We start from the raw sequence: 18,216 nt of genomic DNA, 5'->3' as shown, positions 1-18,216 counted from the left end.
ATCACTGAGCCACAGACAGCGGCCTCCACTGGGCTTTAGGTGATGGGTGCACTTTAAATACAACTTGAGACTGTAACATGAAAAATTCTAAAACAGAATCTTAATTTTTATCGATGATAATTCTTTTGTCAAACAACAGTGGTTCATATCCAAGGGGTACATAGCAGTACACAGACAGCCCCCTGTTATTTTACTCCACTGACTTCTAAATCTGGGTCAGGCTTCCTAGCACCCTCAAGGATTGCTGACAGGACAAATAGCACAGACATTCTCTACTTGTCAGCAGCCCATAACACCCCTAATGTAAACATTTCCTCTACGTTACATTCCAAGTAGCTGCCTCCCCACAAATAGTTCATAACCTCAAGGAAGGCACAGTGCGTTAGATGGCATTATTCCTGTGTGTGTATGAGGGTTTGTGGGGCTTTTATAAAGATGTATAATATTATTTTTCAGTCCAATCTAAAGCAAACAGGAAATAAGAGACATTTCAGACTTTTTTTTGTATTTTGGTTGTTATTGATTATTATAAGGTTTGTATTTTTATTATTATTATTATTATAAGGTTTTATGGATTCAAATTAAAGTATGTTGTTGGACTCGAGTGAGGAGAAAGTCATTTATTTGTGATGTAATAAAGGTATCTGAATCTGTACACTTCTTGCGTCCACGTTTGTTATGATTGGCCCGTTGGGCCGTGAAGACTGTTATAGGGTGTCTTCTGGCGTCTTTATGCCGTGGTTGGACAGACATACAATATATATGGGAAGATGCTTTCTAGTTGTTAGGAAATATGTGCAAGTTCTTCTTCGCCAAGACTGGTCAGTGGATCCCTCCAAAAGGAGAAGTCACTAAACTCCGGAGATAGCAGAGCTGAGACCGAGTGAGATGATGGAGGAGGGAACATGAAATTTACCAAATCACTCAGAGCAGAGTACCTGAAGCGAGATGGAAATATGACATGTAAGACAGGGAAGGAATGGCTATAAAACATACTGGTTATATAAAGTGACCCTCATATCTAAGGGGGTATTGTCTTAAAGATTTCTAATTTAAAATTGCTATTGTGGTCAGGGCCGCCATCAGGGGGGTACAGGGAGTACAGCTTATGGGGCCCTACAGCAGAGTGGGGCCCCACTAGCCCTGGGCCCAAACAAATGTATTAGGGCGGGGCCCTCTGCAGTGAACTAAGGGAGGTAGGGGGCGCCATTGCTAGGCAGCAGCTGCGCCTGAGATGTGAGGGGTGCTGTGGGGAGAGACCTTTCTGTGTAATTTAGGATGCGGCAGCGGGCCCCCTTGTAGGCAGCATGTCTGCCTCCACTCCCAAGATGTTGGGGCCCCACAGCTTCTGCTATTTGCTCCAGTCCCAGCCCCCCAGGTGCCCGGCTCCCGGACAGAGATTAATTAATAACGTCACAGCGCTGTCAACAGAGAGGAGCTGAAAGGAGACAGTAGGATGTCACAGAGAGGTAAGTAACTACTAGAGGGCTTAGATAGAACCGGGGATGGGGGGGTGACTGTACAGAATGGGGGGGGGGGGAGGCAAATGTTCCGTAGAGAATAATTTAAAAATGAAGGTGGGGTGAGAGAAGATAGGAGGGGGCCCTGCCTGTTACATTTGTACTGGGCCCCACAATTTCTGGTGGCAGCCCTGATTGTGGTTAATGTGGGCGCAGTCTATTTTTTGAGCAGATACAAGTAAATAAACAGCTTCTTGTCTTGGACAATGCAGATGAACTGATGAAAAAACACATGTACTAGATGGGAATAAAGAAGAATAAATATATAGCTGTGGTATTATACAGCCTCCTCCCTCCATACTTGACATGCTTTAGACTCACGAGGATTTAAAGCTTGAGTTCTGGTCCTGCGTCAGTTCTCCCTTTGGGTTCACAGTGAAGATCCGTGATTCTGGAACCCCTACTTCCCTGTAGGCTAGGACATCCTGCGATGAGTGGGTAATTGGCACACGTACAAAACAGCGGGGTGGAGGGTGCGGTGATTGGAGACAAACGAGGAAACGGCAAGAGGGAAAAGGGAGAGAACATTACTTATTTTTCATAATGTGTTCTCACACGAACATTTACATACAATCCAAATTCTTTTCTCTCATCATCCAGTAGTTCAGCATCCCCTTCTCTAATTGAGTCCCGGCTCTCTATCCTGAACTTATATATCCTGCCATGCTCATCTTTCACTATTAAACACACAGATGGGTTCAGACTGGCCGCATCATTTAAAGTAGGACTTAGAGGCATCAAGAAAAAAATGCAATATTTACCCCCTAGGGTCTTAAAACCATAGCTAAGCATATCAATATAGTATATGATTATGTATTTATCTATAAGCATTTTAATGTGACAGTGATCTCATATAACATGCACTGTGCTTATATATAATCAATTTTCATTCATTTATTATCATATTATCTCCCCTTAGATTGTACGCTCCTCTGAGCAGGGCCATCTCTCCTCCTGTTTCCACCACTTCTAACTCTGCTCTCCAGCTACTTAGCCCTCCTCCTCAAAGGTCCTCCACCCCACATCCACTTTCGCTCCCTCCCCCCCCCTGGGGGTCTCCCTGTCTTCCACGCCCCCCTTCTTGGGCCCTGTCATTTTCGGATCCTCCCTCCCCCTTCCCCGCCCTCTCTAGCTGTGCATTGAGCGTACTGAGTTGCTGTGTTTACTGTACTGTGCTGTCTCCCATTGTATTGTGATTTTGTTTGTCTCTGTACGGCGCTGCGGATGCCTTGTAGCGCCTTATAAATAAATATTAATAATAATAATAATAGTGTATGTCATGAGGATCACACTATAGGAGTTGTAGGTAAGACTGCAAATGATCATGATTGAATATATCCTCAATACGTCAATGTATTCCCTTACATTGGGCCTGTTGCCGAAGGCAGCCTGAAAAGGATGGGGATCAGCGAAGAGCTGGCGGATGTCGGAGAGGCAAGCAATCTTAAAGTGTTCTGGGGTCTTCTCTATAACCTCCCTGCAAGAAAGATTTATAGTTTAGTAATATCAGGGGAACTGAGGTTAGTGCTAAATGAAAATGCAGCTTCCATACTGATGGGGTACCTCTAATGTGTGCTGTAGTATAGTAAGGCTCTTATAGCATGTGGTAGCATGGAAATCAAGCACAGAAGTATCCTTGGATGATGAAAGGGTAGGATACACTGCAGTCACACCTGTCGTACTCACCTGTGAAGGGCTGCGAAGAGACTGCTTGGAGACAGAAGGAGAGGCCCCGGTGGTAGAGTGCAGCCACCTTCACTCACTCCTTTCAGATAGGTCTTGGTAATTTCAGCCAGACCCACTGAGCGTGCAGAGCAGTACAGGAACTTGTAGTCATTCCTGTAGAGACATAGTAAAATAGAGCATCACTAGGAAAGAGGGAACATAACTAAAACGTAGTAGAAATACTATCAGGATTGACTTCTTATGTCCCGGCACAATACTAGAGAAGCAGTCAAAATAGATATGTCGAGAAAATAGTGCAAAGGGCTTAGGGCCAGCTACACAAGGAGAAGGTAAAGTGCATTGTATGGATATCATACTGACATGTAGACTGCGTTATAGAGCTGTACAATCCCTGGCTGCGTCCAGTCTTTTCCAAGCTGTGGTAAAATGTGACCAAGAGCATCAGACCTGCGGAGGGAGAGAAGGAGGATGGCTGAGATGATACATGTGGCATAGACAGCATCAAGGTCATAGACTATTGGGTCCTACAACAAGATGAGGAAGGTGCCCCTCACTCCAAGGTCCGTAACTAAAGTACAAAGCGAGATCTGTTACAATACCAATCAATTGTATCCAATGCCCAATATACAGTTGTGGCTAAACATATTCCACGTTTTATCAAATCAAATTTCCTTTAAACATAAGGTGAAACTAACAGCAGTATTTGGTCTCCACAATTCTTATTCTTTTAATATTAAAGAACCTTTGCTTTCTTTTCTGATTTAATACTGTATATCCTTTTAAATCAGAAAATGAAAAGAAATGGCATAGACAAAATTATTGACACCCCAGACTCATTATGTGGTAGCGCAGCCTTTGGGCAACATAAATGCAATCAACGCTTCCTATAGCCGTGGATGAGCTTCCTGCACCTCTCTACTGGCGGTTTAGCCCCCTCACTGCTCCAGTTCTCCCACTGCTTTTATTAGATCCCTCCACAGGGGGTCTATGGGATTTAGATCTGGACTCATTGCTGGCCACTTCCGTGCAACGTCTTGTCTTGAACCATTCCTGGGTGCTTTCTGAAGTATGTTTGATGTCACTGTCCTGCTGGAAGACCCGTAACCTTCAAAAGAGAATCAGCTTTCTGACATTGGATGCAACATTGCGCTCCAAAGGAGCCCGGTAATCTCCAGATTTCATTATGCCCTTGTTCAAGACACCCAGTGCCAGATGTAGCACGGCAACCCCAAAACATCCCTGAACCTCCTCCATGTTGGACTGTGGGGAAGGTGTCCTTTTCTTTTGAAGTTTTGTTTTGCTTTCTGTAAACAAACGGTTTAATTTGGTCCACAGGACATTATCCAAGGAGGAATTTGGCTTGTTCAGGTGTGTTTTGGCCGACTCCAGTCAGGCTTTGTTAGGTCTACCAGCAGTGGGGCTCCCTTTCATTTATTTGACCACTGATGGTGCGAGTTGAAACTTTTGTACCTTTTTGTCTGAAGGTCTTTAATCAAGTTTTCTCTTCCGGCCACATACAAGGAGGTTGGCTACAATGTCATGGGCCTTTTACTTCCTAATACCATTATGTATGGTGAAAAACTGGACAATCAAGGTCTCTGGAGATTGATTTGTAGCCTTGAGATTGTCCATTCTCAGCCAATTATGTGGCTTTTCTCCATGCTCATTGCAGTACACAGAGCGACACAAAACAGGAGAATGAGACCTTTTCTCTAGCTCATGTAATGAGTGATTATTACGTGGCAGGAACCTGCTACTCAACACAGGAGAGTTCAGTTCCAAAGTGAAGGAGAATAATTTTGTCTGGTCCATTTAAGAAACAAGCTACTGTCTAGAGAATGTTTCTGCTTTTTGTTTTTTATTCCACTGCGATCCAAAGAAACATGTGTGTGGATACCAAAATATTTTTTACATTTCAACAATTTTCTGGAATAAGTGCAGCATTATTACAACAAGACTGCAAGGATACCAGTATTTTTAGCCACGACTGTATCTAACAGTTGGCCGGAAATCTTTGTTTTTAACTGAAAAGTTTTATTAGATTTTGAAAAGTAACATTCAATATATCATCGTCTCTCAATACATCTGATTATAGCATGAATATAAATGTATTTTACCCTCGGTAGCTGCTGTTAGAGTGAGGTGCAACTGTGGAATCTTCACTGTGGGCTCGTCACACTGATGACCTGTATTCACTTTACTGTCATAGATCTGACCCAGAACATGATGGCAGTGGCGGATCCAGGGGGGGGGCGATCGCCACCCCTAGCTTGTGTTTTAAACACAATCAGAGCATTCGGGCAGCACACTGTCACTGCAGAACGGACCTGCACATAATGTGCAGCCGCCGGCAGCCTCAGAAGGCAGGAAGGGGGCGGGGCCTAAATCGCCCCCGGTGCACCAATTATCTAGATGCGCCCCTGCATGATGGTGACATGTTCAGTTTCTTAGCCCACATACCAGTGACAGGTATGACAGTACATGTCGGGCCTGATTCATTAGTGATCTTATCTTGTGCTAAAGTTAAGATGCTTATTTTTAAGAAGAAACGGGGAGATAAGAGTGAAGTTAAGATGGATTTTCATCTTAACTTAAGAAATTATTCACTTACGCAGTGGATTTTGCTTCTTATCTCCCTTTTCTGAGCATGCACAGAGTGGATTTGCTTAAGATAAGCAAACAACAAAAGATAAGATCACTAATGAATCAGGCCCGAAGTGTGTAGCTTACACTGAAAATATGAGTTCTGGGTCTAGTTTTCACTCATAAATCAAGCAAACTACGTATTCTGAGAGCAATTCTCTCAAAAAGTAATTATATTGTATGTATACATCTTCCTGAAGATAATCTCTGTTCTCATATGAAGAATTGGTCACAAACCAGTATAAAGTGGGAGGTATGGGTGTACCGCTAATGTTTAAGCTATAATAATGTACATATGACACACACTGTAACATGCATGGTTTTCTCAGTTGAAAAATGCTTCCTATTCTATTAATGGGTAAAAAATGGAAAATTAAGTACATGATAAAGTTGATTTAATCACAAATAAGTCATATGCTTGCTTTGATCAACACAATACAAGTTATGAAGCAAATGTCTGTTCAGGATGGGTAAAAGCATTATCAGAAATAGGCGAGGGCGTCTTGTTTCTAACCTGGTCACTGTTCCATCAATGTCGCTTACAATGACGCGGTCTGCGCTATCCCACAGGTATATTTCTGCTCGAGTCCGACATGTGCCTTGAAACTTAGTGCAGACGCTGAACACAACCTCGTTAGCTCCGCTGTGTAAGTTTAAATGCCTCTGTGGGAAGAGAACCAATTAAAATGCAGTACTGGTGGGGAGCAATGTAGTGCAGCAGTAGTCAACTTGCAGATTTGGTGGCTAAGACTGTTGGGCATGCTGAGTATTGTGGCTCAGTTTTAGAACCAAGGACTGGGATCTAGTCACCATCCTGCAATAGGTTACCAAAGTTATCCAGTTCAGTGGGCTGCAATTCATAAGCGGAAAACTGCATATCTATGGCTATATGGAAAAGTTAACAACAAATATGTAACGTTACAACTGCCAGGATTGGCCAATAAGGATACAATGACAGCAGAGAGGACACCAAAGCGTAAGTTCAGGATAGGATTGTTTGGCGCAGTCGGCAATACTCCCTTACTATCTGCTCCGATGTCAGCCGTAGGGATTTCCAATATGGGGGAGGCTGTATTGGAACTTCTGATTGGTTTGAGGCATCGTTTATCTTCTCTTTTAACCTGAGAATAAAAGGAGGAGACAGGCGTGCGCTCGGGTCATCTAAAGGACCAAGGGTTGAAGGAAAAGAGGAGAGAGATTGATAGGTAAATGGGACACAGAGATAAAGGAACCTGTAACACTAAGGCACACTCACCTGCCGGGACTGGAATCTTCCTTCTGCTCCACATTTTCAATAGAATGTGATGATACTGGCTGTGTGAGAGGAGAGGGGTGATGGAGAAATTGTGTAATAAGAGTGAGCTGGGGAAAAGTGATGTGAAGCAGAGAGACTATATGAAAACCAGGGAGAAATTAGGATTATAAAGAAAAGAATACACTAAAGGATAGAGATGTGGTCATAAAGAACAGAGTAAATTATCATTGAGGATGAAGGATAAGAGTATAGGAAGTAGTAGCTATGGGAATTTAGTGTGAGAATGCTAGGAGGCGGAAAATGAAAGGGTGAAAAGCCTATAACATGACTAGCAGATGGTTTAAAGAAAAAGCAAAAGGTGGAAGTGCCGGCAAAGCAGTAGGAGAGAGTCAGATGGTCCAGTGGGTACATGAAGCCCGTCCAGTAAAGAATAGAGGCTTGCAAAAGTAGTAGCTGTGTGTTGGGTTTGGGAGAAGAGGAGTATAAGGCTGATGTATTTATCATCAGATATATTTCCCAATGCAAAACTTAGGTCCCGAGTTTTCTCACCGGTTGGTTGGGTAAACTCCTTCTGCGCCAAGAAAACCACCATCCTCGGCTCCGAGGGGGCATCTTCTGTTGCATAAGCCGATCAATCACCCCCTAAGACACCAGATATAAGGTAAAATAATAAAGGGAATAAACAATTAATTTGATCAGAACCAGACGAAACCTGTCTTACCTGGGGCAGCTCCTGGTTGAACGCTTGCATGCACAGCAGGATAGGGGCAGCAGTTGTCCAGTTATAGAACCTGTGTACAGATGTGGAAATATACAAGACAATACGTAAAAAGGAAAAATGAATATGGAGAAACAATTATAGTAGCTTAAAAAGCAAGAATAATAGAAGGGAAAAGCATTACGTTAGACATGAGCGTAAAGTAAGACCAGCGTAGACATGGACAGCGACACCAGTGCCACAGAGGAGACACACAAATGGAAGTGGATTTAGGTGTAATGAAGAGAAAGTGAGGAATAAATAAAGATGAAAGTGATAATTATAAGGGGTCCCACTTGTTGTTTATCCGCACCACCAGCCTTGGATTCTCTATGAGTGAAGGATTTTGGCAGAAATCAGAGTATGAGATCTTGTACTTCAGGAACCTGTCTGTGTGTGAAGGGAGAACAATTACATTGTAGGAAAAAACACAAAGTAGTACAGATGAAGTGAGTCATAGACCACACAAGGTGAAAGGAATGCATGTTTGGTATAAAATATCACAATAAAATACATAAAAGCCCAGCCATGCTCATATCAAATGTATTAGTCACTTGACAACTCCTGTGCCATCCGCTATCTATCAACATACCCTCGGGAATGTTCCAGGTGTCTGTAAGACCGCCACACAGTGACATTTCCACTTGAAACATAGGTGGTTCCATATTGTCCTCTAATACTTGTTCCGAAATCTCCTTGCAGTGAGAAGTAGGGATGAGCGCGCTCGGATTTCTGAAATCCGAGCCCACCCGAACGTTGCGGATCCGAGTCGGATCCGAGACAGATCCGGGTATTGGCGCCAAATTCAAAAGTGAAACTGAGGCTCTGACTCATAATCCCGTTGTCGGATCTCGCGATACTCGGATCCTATAAATTCCCCGCTAGTCGCCGCCATCTTCACTCGGGCATTGATCAGGGTAGAGGGAGGGTGTGTTAGGTGGTCCTCTGTGCTGTTTAGTTCTGTGCTGTTTAGTTCTGTGCTGTTTAGTTCTGTGCTGTGCTGTGCTGTGCTGTGCTGTGCTGTGCTGTGCTGTGCTGTGCTGTGCTGTGCTGTGCTGTGTTCTGCAGTATCAGTCCAGTGGTGCTGTGTGCTGTGCTCTGTCCTTCTGAGGTCAGTGGTGCTGCTGGGTCCTGTGCTGTGTCCTGTTCAGTCCAGTGGTGCTGTGTCCTGTGCTCTGTGCTTCTAAGGGCATAGTTATTTCCCCAATATTCCCCTGTGTTTAAAAAAATAAAAAAAAGTTTTTTTAAAAAATACCAAAAACTACTTTAATATTTTTTAATTACCACAAAATTTTCACAACCAATCCTGCAGTATAAGCCCATTGGTACTGCAATATTACCAAGTTCACACATTCAGCAGTAAAAGTCCAGTGGTACTGCAATATTACAAAGTTTACACATTCTGCAGTATCAGTCCAGTGGTGCTGTGTCCTGTGCTCTGTCCTGCTGAGTTCCGTAGTGCTGCTGGGTCCTGTGCCGTGTCCTGTTCAGTCCAGTGGTGCTGTGTCCTGTGCTCTGTGCTTCTAAGGGCATAGTTATTTCCCCATTATTCCCAAGTTTTTAAAAAATAAAAAAAAAGTAAAAAATAATAAAAAATTAAAAAAAAAAAAAATATATAATAATTATAACCAAATTTGCAAAACCAATCCAGCATTATAAGTCCATTGGTACTGCAATATTACCAAGTTCACACATTCTGCAGTATCTTGTGCTACATATAATGGAGAGCAAAAATTTGGAGGATAAAGTAGGGAAAGATCAAGACCCACTTCCTCCTAATGCTGAAGCTGCTGCCACTAGTCATGACATAGACGATGAAATGCCATCAACGTCGTCTGGCAAGCACGATGCCCAATCTCCTAGTACAGGGCATGTAAAATCCAAAAAGCCCAAGTTCTCAAAAAACAGCAAAAAAAGAAACTTAAAATCATCTGAGGAGAAACGTAAAGTTGGCAATATGCCAATTACGACAAGTAGTGGCAAGGAACGGCTTAGGCCCTGTCCCGTGTTCATGACTAGTGGTCCAACTTCACCCAAGGATCAAAGCCCTCCTCCCCCCCCCTACAAAAAATTTAAGAGAGTTATGCTGTCAGCAACAACAACAAAACAGCAAAGAACTCTGCCTTCTAAACAGATGACATCACAAATCCCCAAGGCGAGTCCAAGGGTGTTGTTGGTTGTGAACCCTGACCTTCCCATCACTGTACGGGAAGAGGTGACTCCATCCAGCATTTGCAGCACGCCCTCTGCATATGCTGGAAGGATCACCCACAGTCCAGTTACAGATTTGGCTAATGAAGGTGTGAATGTTGTGCACTGGGAGGAGGATATTGATGTAGCTGGCGCTGAGGAGGATGTTGATGATTATGATGCAGACAGATACCAAATTGCATTTCTCAATTTCTATTTATATTCTAGATTATATAACGGCTGAAAAGTTTTCTGTTTTACTCCTAGTGGAGAGGGGATCTGATGCAGACAGATACCAAACTGCCTTTGTCCATTTCTTTGTATATTTGAATTGCTAGTTCTACAGTCTATGCAGGCTGCTTTATTTATATTCAACTACAAGTGTAGGGCGGGGGGGGGGGGCATAGATAGCCACCAAAGTAACGTGGTCCATTTAATTTCACTTTCTAGCTCCACAGTCTGTGCAGCCTGCTTTTTTTTATCTTCAAAGTATTTATATTTACAAGCCTTGCAATCTAAATTAACTAGAGGTAGTGACGTGGTAGAACTCCAAAAGGCAGTTTGGAAGCCCCTGTACAAACTGGCTCTATTTTTTAACTGAGTTGTCCCCCCTCCAGTGTGTACTCGGAAAGAGTTTTTAGTGCAGCGGGGAACCTGGTCAGTGAGCGGCGAAGGAGGTTGCTTCCTCACAACGTTGAAAAAATGATGTTTATAAAAATGAATAATCAATTCCTCAATGAAGTACAGCACTGCCCTCCAGACAGTACAGAGGGACTGTGGTTGTGGAGTCCAGCGGGGACGAATTGATAATGTGTGAGGAGGAGGAAGTACACACTGTAGGGGGAGAGGAATCAGAGGTTGAGGATAAGGACGACATCTTTCCTCATTAGAGCCTGTTTAGTTTGTACAGGGAGAGATGAATTGTTTTATTGGTGTGGGGGCCCAAACAAACCAATCATTTCAGCCACAGTTGTTTGGTAGGCCCTGTCGCTGAAATGATTGGTTTGTTAAAGTGTGCATGTCCTATTTCAACAACATAAGGGTGGGTGGGAGGGCCCAAGGACAATTCCATCTTGCAACTTTTTTTTTGGCATTATGTGACCATTCAACAGTCGTTTGCCATGTTCAAAAAGTAAAAGAAAATGCCAACAAATTCAATAAATTAAATCAAAAGTTAAATGCCCTGTCATTATTTAAAACAAGAGGTTTTGACGTGCTAGAATTAGTGTAGTGTTAAGATGTTATAAACACTACACTTGGAAATTGGAGGAGGTAATGTGGCCCCGGTATCAAATTGGGTACCGGGGCCACCCCACTATGCAGTCCAGATACTTGTTTGGTGGAATTCCGACACGTGGAGGGTTTTTTAATTATATTGTGGCCTCGGTACCAAATTGTGTACCGGGGCCACCACACTACGCAGTCAAGATACTTGTTTGGTGGAATTCAGACCAGTTGAGGGTTTTATTATTATATTGTGTGGACCACTCTATCTATACCACACTACAACTCTATACCACTCTATTTCCTACTTTAATTCTATTTAATTCTATTTCCTACTTTAATTCTATTACTAATTAATTAACATAAAGAGGAACAAAAAAAACCAATTTTACCAAAAGTATAATATGACTTAGACTTACAAACACTACACTTGAAAGATCGTGCCTTTAAATGAAAAAGTAAGTCTTCATTGCACGACTATGTGCAACAGGGACAGTTTTTTTCTTTACAAAGTCAACTAATAACACTTGGACCCTGTCTGTCTTTAACATACTTAATGGGATCTCAATGACGAATTGTCTGTAGCATGTTTGGAGGAGGTATTGTGGCCCCGGTATCAAGTTGGGTACCGGGGCCACCCCACTACGCAGTCCAGATACTTGTTTGGTGGAATTCTGACACGTGGAGGGTGTATTTATTTTATTGTGGCCCCGGTATCAAGTTGGGTACCGGGGCCACCCCACTACGCAGTCCAGATACTTGTTTGGTGGAATTCTGACACGTGGAGGGTTTTTTAATTATATTGTGGCCTCGGTACCAAATTGTGTACCGGGGCCACCACACTACGCAGTCAAGATAGATAGATGCGTATCATAGATAAAGTACATTCAGTGGTGTGGGGCAAATTGAAAAATATTCAAAATGCACTGACATTATCAAAAACAAGAGGTTGTCACACGCTAAAACTCCAACATGTATATGATGGAGAGGATGGAGGAGCAGCCGTATGTGTAGTGTAATGCAGACCTGTTGAAGGTTTTTTATATATTTTATTGTGGTGCCCAGTGCCCACTCCTCTACGCAGTCCAGGTACATTTATTGGTGCGATTCATAAAAGTTCAGGGTTTTTAATATATTGTGGTGACCCACTCCTCTACGCAGTCCAGGTACAATTATTGGTGCGAATCATAAAAGTTCAGGGTTTTTAATATATTGTGGTGACCCACTCCTCTACGCAGTCCAGGTACATTTATTGGTGCGATTCATAAAAGTTCAGGGTTTTTAATATATTGTGGTGACCCACTCCTCTACGCAGTCCAGGTACATTTATTGGTGCGAATCAAACAAGTTGATGGTTTTCTTATTATATATATTGTGGTGACCCACTCCTCTACGCAGTCCAGGTACATTTATTGGTGCGATTCATAAAAGTTCAGGGTTTTTAAGATATTGTGGTGACCCACTCCTCTACGCAGTCCAGGTACAATTATTGGTGCGATTCATAAAAGTTCAGGGTTTTTAATATATTGTGGTGACCCACTCCTCTACGCAGTCCAGGTACATTTATTGGTGCGATTCATAAAAGTTCAGGGTTTTTAATATATTGTGGTGACCCACTCCTCTACGCAGTCCAGGTACATTTATTGGTGCGATTCATAAAAGTTCTGGGTTTTTAATATATTGTGGTGACCCACTCCTCTACGCAGTCCAGGTACATTTATTGGTGCGATTCATAAAAGTTCAGGGTTTTTAATATATTGTGGTGACCCACTCCTCTACGCAGTCCAGGTACAATTATTGGTGCGAATCATAAAAGTTCAGGGTTTTTAAGATATTGTGGTGACCCACTCCTCTACGCAGTCCAGAAAGATACCTTTTTGCAACGTTTTGGACTAATAACTATATTGTGAGGTGTTCAGAATACACTGTAAATTAGTGGAAATGCTTGTTATTGAATGTTATTGAGGTTAATAATAGCCTAGGAGTGAAAATAAGCCCAAAAACTTGATTTTTAAACTTTTTATGTTTTTTTCAAAAAAAATCCGAATCCAATACCTTAAATCCGAACCGAGACCTTTCGTCAAGTGTTTTGCGAGACAAATCCGAACCTCAAAAATAACGAAAATCCGGATCCAAAACACAAAACACGAGACCTCAAAAGTCGCCGGTGCACATCCCTAGTGAGAAGGTGGAGGTGGTGGGGGATATGGTTGACTGCAAAGGAAGATGTTCTTTACATAACTCTCAGGGACATTTAAACCTATTACATCTTTAGTTTTAAGCAATTATTATAAGCCATTCTATTTAACTGCATCCCACTGTACTTTCTGGACATTTGCATTGTGACGACACAAATACAATACACATTCGTACACTAATATGCATAACCATTTCCCACCACTGACCTGTTTGGAAAATATAGAGACACTTCCTGCGAGTCAGGAGACAAAGCATCATCGGGATGCAATGCTGGACGTTCATCTATAAGAGATATATGAGAACCCAACAAAAAACTGAATGAAAGAGCTGGACAGTAGCAGGAGACTTGGAGGAAGAGAAAGAATCAGAGGAAGAAGAAGACTAAGGAGAAGAGGAAGAAGATCATTAAGAAGAAGAAGAAGAAGAAGCAGACTAAAAAGAAGAGGAAGAAGATGATTAAGAAGAAGAGGAAGACAAAGTCTAAGAAGAAGAGGAATAAGAAGACTAAGAAGTAGAGGAAGAAGAAGGTTAAGAAAATGAAGAAGTCTAAGAAGAAGAAGAGGAAGAAGACAACTAAGGAGAAGAGGAAGAAGAGGATTTAGAAGAGGAAGAAGCAAAAGAAGAAGAAGACTAAGAAGAAGAGGAAGAAGAAGAGTAAGGAGAAGAGGAAGAAAAGGATTTAGAAGAGGAAGAAGCAAAAGAAGAAGAAGACTAAGAAGAAGAGGAAGAAGAAGAGTAAGGAGAAGAGAAAGAAGAAGATTAAAAAGAAGATGAAGAAGCAGAGGAAAAAAGAAGGCTAAGAAAAGAGGAAGAAGAAGAATTAGAAGAAGACTAAGAAGAAAAGGAAGAAGAAGAAGAAAAAGAGGAAGAAGACTAAAGAAGAAGAGGAAGAAAAAACTAAGAAGAAGAGGAAGAAGAAGATTATAAAGAAGAGGCAGAAGAAGACTAAGAAGAAGAAGACTAAGAAGAAGAGGAAGAAGGAGAATTGAAAAAACAAACAGAAAGAGACTCATACAATAAGTAATGCAATAAGTAATTAAATTAAAATTTGGAAAACATGATTAAAATATATGCTGAAAACTGGACTGTACTCCAGTGCTCACCTGTATGGAGCTGGGCCACAGTGGTTTCCCCAGACTCTGGGACGCTAGGAAATGTGTTACATTCCTCTATTATGTCAGGGTGCTCGGGATCTGGTGAGTCAGTGGAAGGTGACAGAAGCTCCCTGGTTGGACTGGATGGGGCAGACTGTGATATTTGGGGACCTACATCCAGCCGAGAAACCTGCCAGAGGAAAGGAAGTCACTGCAGTTGATACTTTCATGGAGAGTGTGGACTGCCAAACATAAGAGGGATATTGTTTCCTCACCTGTGGGAGTTTTCCCCAGTCCCACTCCATGCAGTTCTCAGAACAAGGTGAGCTAGGGACTCTCAATTCCAGTTCAGAGTCACTTTTAGGGGAGGGTGATCGACTACTGATGAAATGTGGATAGGAAAAATTAGTCTATTTTTGGTCAGCAGTTGGTACATATCAAGCACAACATTGCACTTAAAAAGGTTACTCACAATATAATAGGTCAAATACATCACAGTAACGTTTCATTAAACGTGAGTATATCCAGCAGGGCGAGACACACATAAACATGTCAGTCTTATCAAATGTATTCATATATCTACCTCCTGTTCCCTTCACGTGTTACCTTGTAGATGGCTGGAAGGGCTCCTCCTCAGTACCGTTGAGGAAATCATTACCCTGAGAAGTGGAGCTATGATCAGCAATTTCGGAGAAGGAGAAATATATGGAGTCACTAGATGGGGTGAAAGAGGTCAGAGAAGGCCAGTCAGGCTGGTATAGTATACAAGTACAGTAACGAGCCTAAATGTAAGCTGCTTTATATACACGAGTAATATTAATATATATGCAAACCTTTGTGCAAACTTATAAGAACTGTATAGTATGATATATAAGTATTGTGATAAGTATTATTTAAGTGAAGACTATGATGACAGGAAAAGCACACTAGATGCCTTAGTTTGCACTTATCATGTAGCTTGTGTACCTATAATATAAAATGTGTAGAGGACTCTCAGAGTGCAGCAACATACCCTTTAACATAGGGCATCTGTCACTCACCAGACTGTGAGTGCTTCTTCCCGTGTGTTTAGGAACCGTGGCCGTCCACCATCCTGAGGGTCTGCGCATGCGCAGCCCTTTCAAACCTTCAGTACCTGTCCCTTTGGTTAATTGGCTGATCAGGCAACACTCCCTATTTATAGCGCCTGAGTTCCATACCTCGTTGCCTGATCTTGGAGTCTCATTCCCCATGAGCCTCTGAAGGTGTTCCTGTGTTTCCTCGTGTATTCAGCGCTGCTGATTCCTGTGGTTTCCAGACCACTTCAACTCTCCTGTGTTTCATCGTGACTGTTAGCTGATTCCTATCCGCTGCCTCCGTGCACTACAGTCTTCAGACCACTTCAACACTCCTGTGTTTCATCGTGACTGTTTAGCTGATTCCTATCCGCTGCCTCCGTGCACTGCAGTCTTCAGACCACTTCAACCCTCCTGTGTTTCATCGTGACTGTTTAGCTGATTCCTATCCGCTGCCTCCGTGCACTACAGCCTTCAGACCACTTCAACCCTCCTGTGTTTCATCGTGACTGTTAGCTGATTCCTATCCGCTGCCTCCGTGCACTACAGTCTTCAGCTCACCTCAACACTCCTGTGTTTCATCGTGACTGTTTAGCTGATTCCTATCCGCTGCCTCCGTGCGCTACAGTCTTCAGCTCATCCCAACACTCCTGTGTTTCCTCGAGACTGCACCAGCTGATTCCTATCCGCTGCTCTCCGTGATCAACAGTTCCAGCTCAGCTCTACTCTCCCGTGTTTCATCGTGGCTGCACCTGCTGATTTCTATCCGCTACCTCCGTGTACCTGCAGAGTCCTGCTGGCTGCTACTCCTCAGTTCTACTCGTGCCTGCAGCAGCTGATCCGCTCCCTGTGCTTCTCAGTGTTCCTGCTGGTGTCTACTCGCCAGTCTGCATCTCGTCTAGACCATCGCTACTCTTCAGGGTCCTCCAGGAGTCTAGTTCTACATACTACTGCTTCCTGAGTATTTGTGCTATCCCTGCTGGTCTACCTACCTGTGCGCTGCACCTACTTGATTACCGCTTCACCCTCCAGGGACTTCGCATCCTGCCGGCCTCCAGCCGTTCAGGTATCTCTGCACTCCTGTCTGACAGCCTGCTCCTGAACCACGGTATGCATACTTCTCATTGACTGTGCTGGTGTATTGCATATCTTGCTGGACTGAGTTGTTCTCCTCTGGAGCTTACTATCCGCTGAGACTTTTGCCATCATTGACTGTGTTATCTTTTGCCCGGATAGTTTCTGTGACTTTGTATTATTGCAGTGCTGTTCGTCATTACTATATTGTGCATGTCATTGTGGATCAAGTTCAAGGTGCCTGTGTATCCTCTGTATTGCAGTCTCTCCCCGTGCTCCTCCTCACATATATATTCAGTGGTACAACTTGCTAGAGGCAGACCACTGATTCCTGTTTCCTGTGTCACCTGTTCCAGTGTCCTCTCACATAGCAGTGGTACAACTTGCTAACGCAGACCACTGACTCCCCGGATAACTTCACCTGGATTCCATTCCTTCACCCAGACAGCGGTACAACTTGCTAAACGCAGACCGCTGACTCTCATCACCTCCTCGTTTCTGTTGGACATTCCTCCTCACTATAGCAGTGGTACAACTTGCTACTGAAGACCACTGACTACCCTCACGTGTCCTTGTCCATTCAGTTCCTCGTGTATTACTACATATATATTACCAGTGCTGCTAGTCATAGACTTTCCCGAGCATCTCTATCATCTGCTGTCTCCTGTTCCGTGATCACCCCGCTACCAGAGTACCATATTACCATCTATACTCCTCTGGTAAGCTTATCACCTGGTGATCCCTGGGTAAAGACTCCTAGTGCCCGTGACAGCATCCAATGCATTTTGCAAAATGTCTCTCCTCTCTCTGGAGTCACCTCCACAACCTGGACTAGTGCCTAGGTGTGTGGCAAGGTGCAAGTTCACTGTGCCTTTTGATAAAATAAACTTTTTCTATTTTTCACCTAAAATGCTGCTCTGTTTAACCTGATCTCACATCAATCTCGACAGTTAGGGGAAATCGTGTGTTTGTGAAACTTCCCTTTACATGGCAGCGCCGCTTTAAATTTAAGCGCTGAAGACGCCGAATTTGCCGGAGTTGAAGAATCCGGACATTAATACATTTACCCCCTAGTCTCTTTCCCAGACCTGTCAACTCACCCTTCTAAATATTACTAGAGTATGCCTTTTCTTACCCAACGTGCAACCACAACTGTTATCCATTCTCTCATCATCTCCCGCCTTGACTAATGCAACGTTCCCCTATCTGGGATTCCCCTTACCCATCTACCCAGTTTTAATATGTTTCATATTGCGGCAGGACTCCTCTCTCACCGCTCCACATCCGCAGCACCGCTGTGCTATTCAATACACTAGCTCCCTATATATTCCAGAATCCAATTCATTTTACTCAACTTTGCCTACAAACCCCTCAACTCCACCCTCCCTTCATACATCTCAAACCTCATCTCGAATTCTCCTTCATACATTCATAGATCTATCTCAGCCCTGCACCTTCGCTCTGATAAACAGCTCCAAATCCTGTCTACAAGACGTCTCCCCAGCTTTCCCAATCTCTG

General features: G+C 43.1%; 1 protein-coding gene across 4 annotated transcripts in view; it reads right to left on the bottom strand.

The window, feature by feature from the left end:
- Window positions 1-605: 605 nt before the first annotated feature.
- The window catches only part of LOC142094955 (phosphatidate phosphatase LPIN3-like), a 56,287-nt gene continuing 38,676 nt past the window's right edge, over window positions 606-18,216 (bottom strand). For 3 of the 4 annotated variants that reach the window (XM_075177628.1, XM_075177627.1, XM_075177626.1), the window contains exons 5-21: window positions 15,175-15,282; window positions 14,844-14,949; window positions 14,578-14,758; window positions 13,681-13,756; window positions 13,464-13,489; window positions 8,454-8,570; window positions 8,158-8,251; window positions 7,826-7,895; window positions 7,654-7,746; window positions 7,105-7,163; window positions 6,874-6,970; window positions 6,364-6,512; window positions 3,567-3,653; window positions 3,207-3,359; window positions 2,886-2,997; window positions 1,842-1,945; window positions 606-938 (exon numbers count right to left, since the gene is read on the bottom strand). In XM_075177628.1, the coding sequence (XP_075033729.1) occupies window positions 785-938; window positions 1,842-1,945; window positions 2,886-2,997; window positions 3,207-3,359; window positions 3,567-3,653; window positions 6,364-6,512; window positions 6,874-6,970; window positions 7,105-7,163; window positions 7,654-7,746; window positions 7,826-7,895; window positions 8,158-8,251; window positions 8,454-8,570; window positions 13,464-13,489; window positions 13,681-13,756; window positions 14,578-14,758; window positions 14,844-14,949; window positions 15,175-15,282 (1,786 nt within the window). In that variant the 3' untranslated portion in view covers window positions 606-784. The remainder of the gene's footprint in view (window positions 939-1,841; window positions 1,946-2,885; window positions 2,998-3,206; window positions 3,360-3,566; window positions 3,654-6,363; window positions 6,513-6,873; window positions 6,971-7,104; window positions 7,164-7,653; window positions 7,747-7,825; window positions 7,896-8,157; window positions 8,252-8,453; window positions 8,571-13,463; window positions 13,490-13,680; window positions 13,757-14,577; window positions 14,759-14,843; window positions 14,950-15,174; window positions 15,283-18,216) is intronic. The other variant, XM_075177630.1, reaches the window with a different exon arrangement.

Source organism: Mixophyes fleayi, chromosome 6, assembly GCF_038048845.1.
Source record: "Mixophyes fleayi isolate aMixFle1 chromosome 6, aMixFle1.hap1, whole genome shotgun sequence".
NCBI lineage: Eukaryota > Metazoa > Chordata > Amphibia > Anura > Limnodynastidae > Mixophyes > Mixophyes fleayi.
The sequence above is the reverse complement of the archived record's forward strand: the minus strand, read 5'-3'. Positions and strand labels throughout refer to the sequence as shown.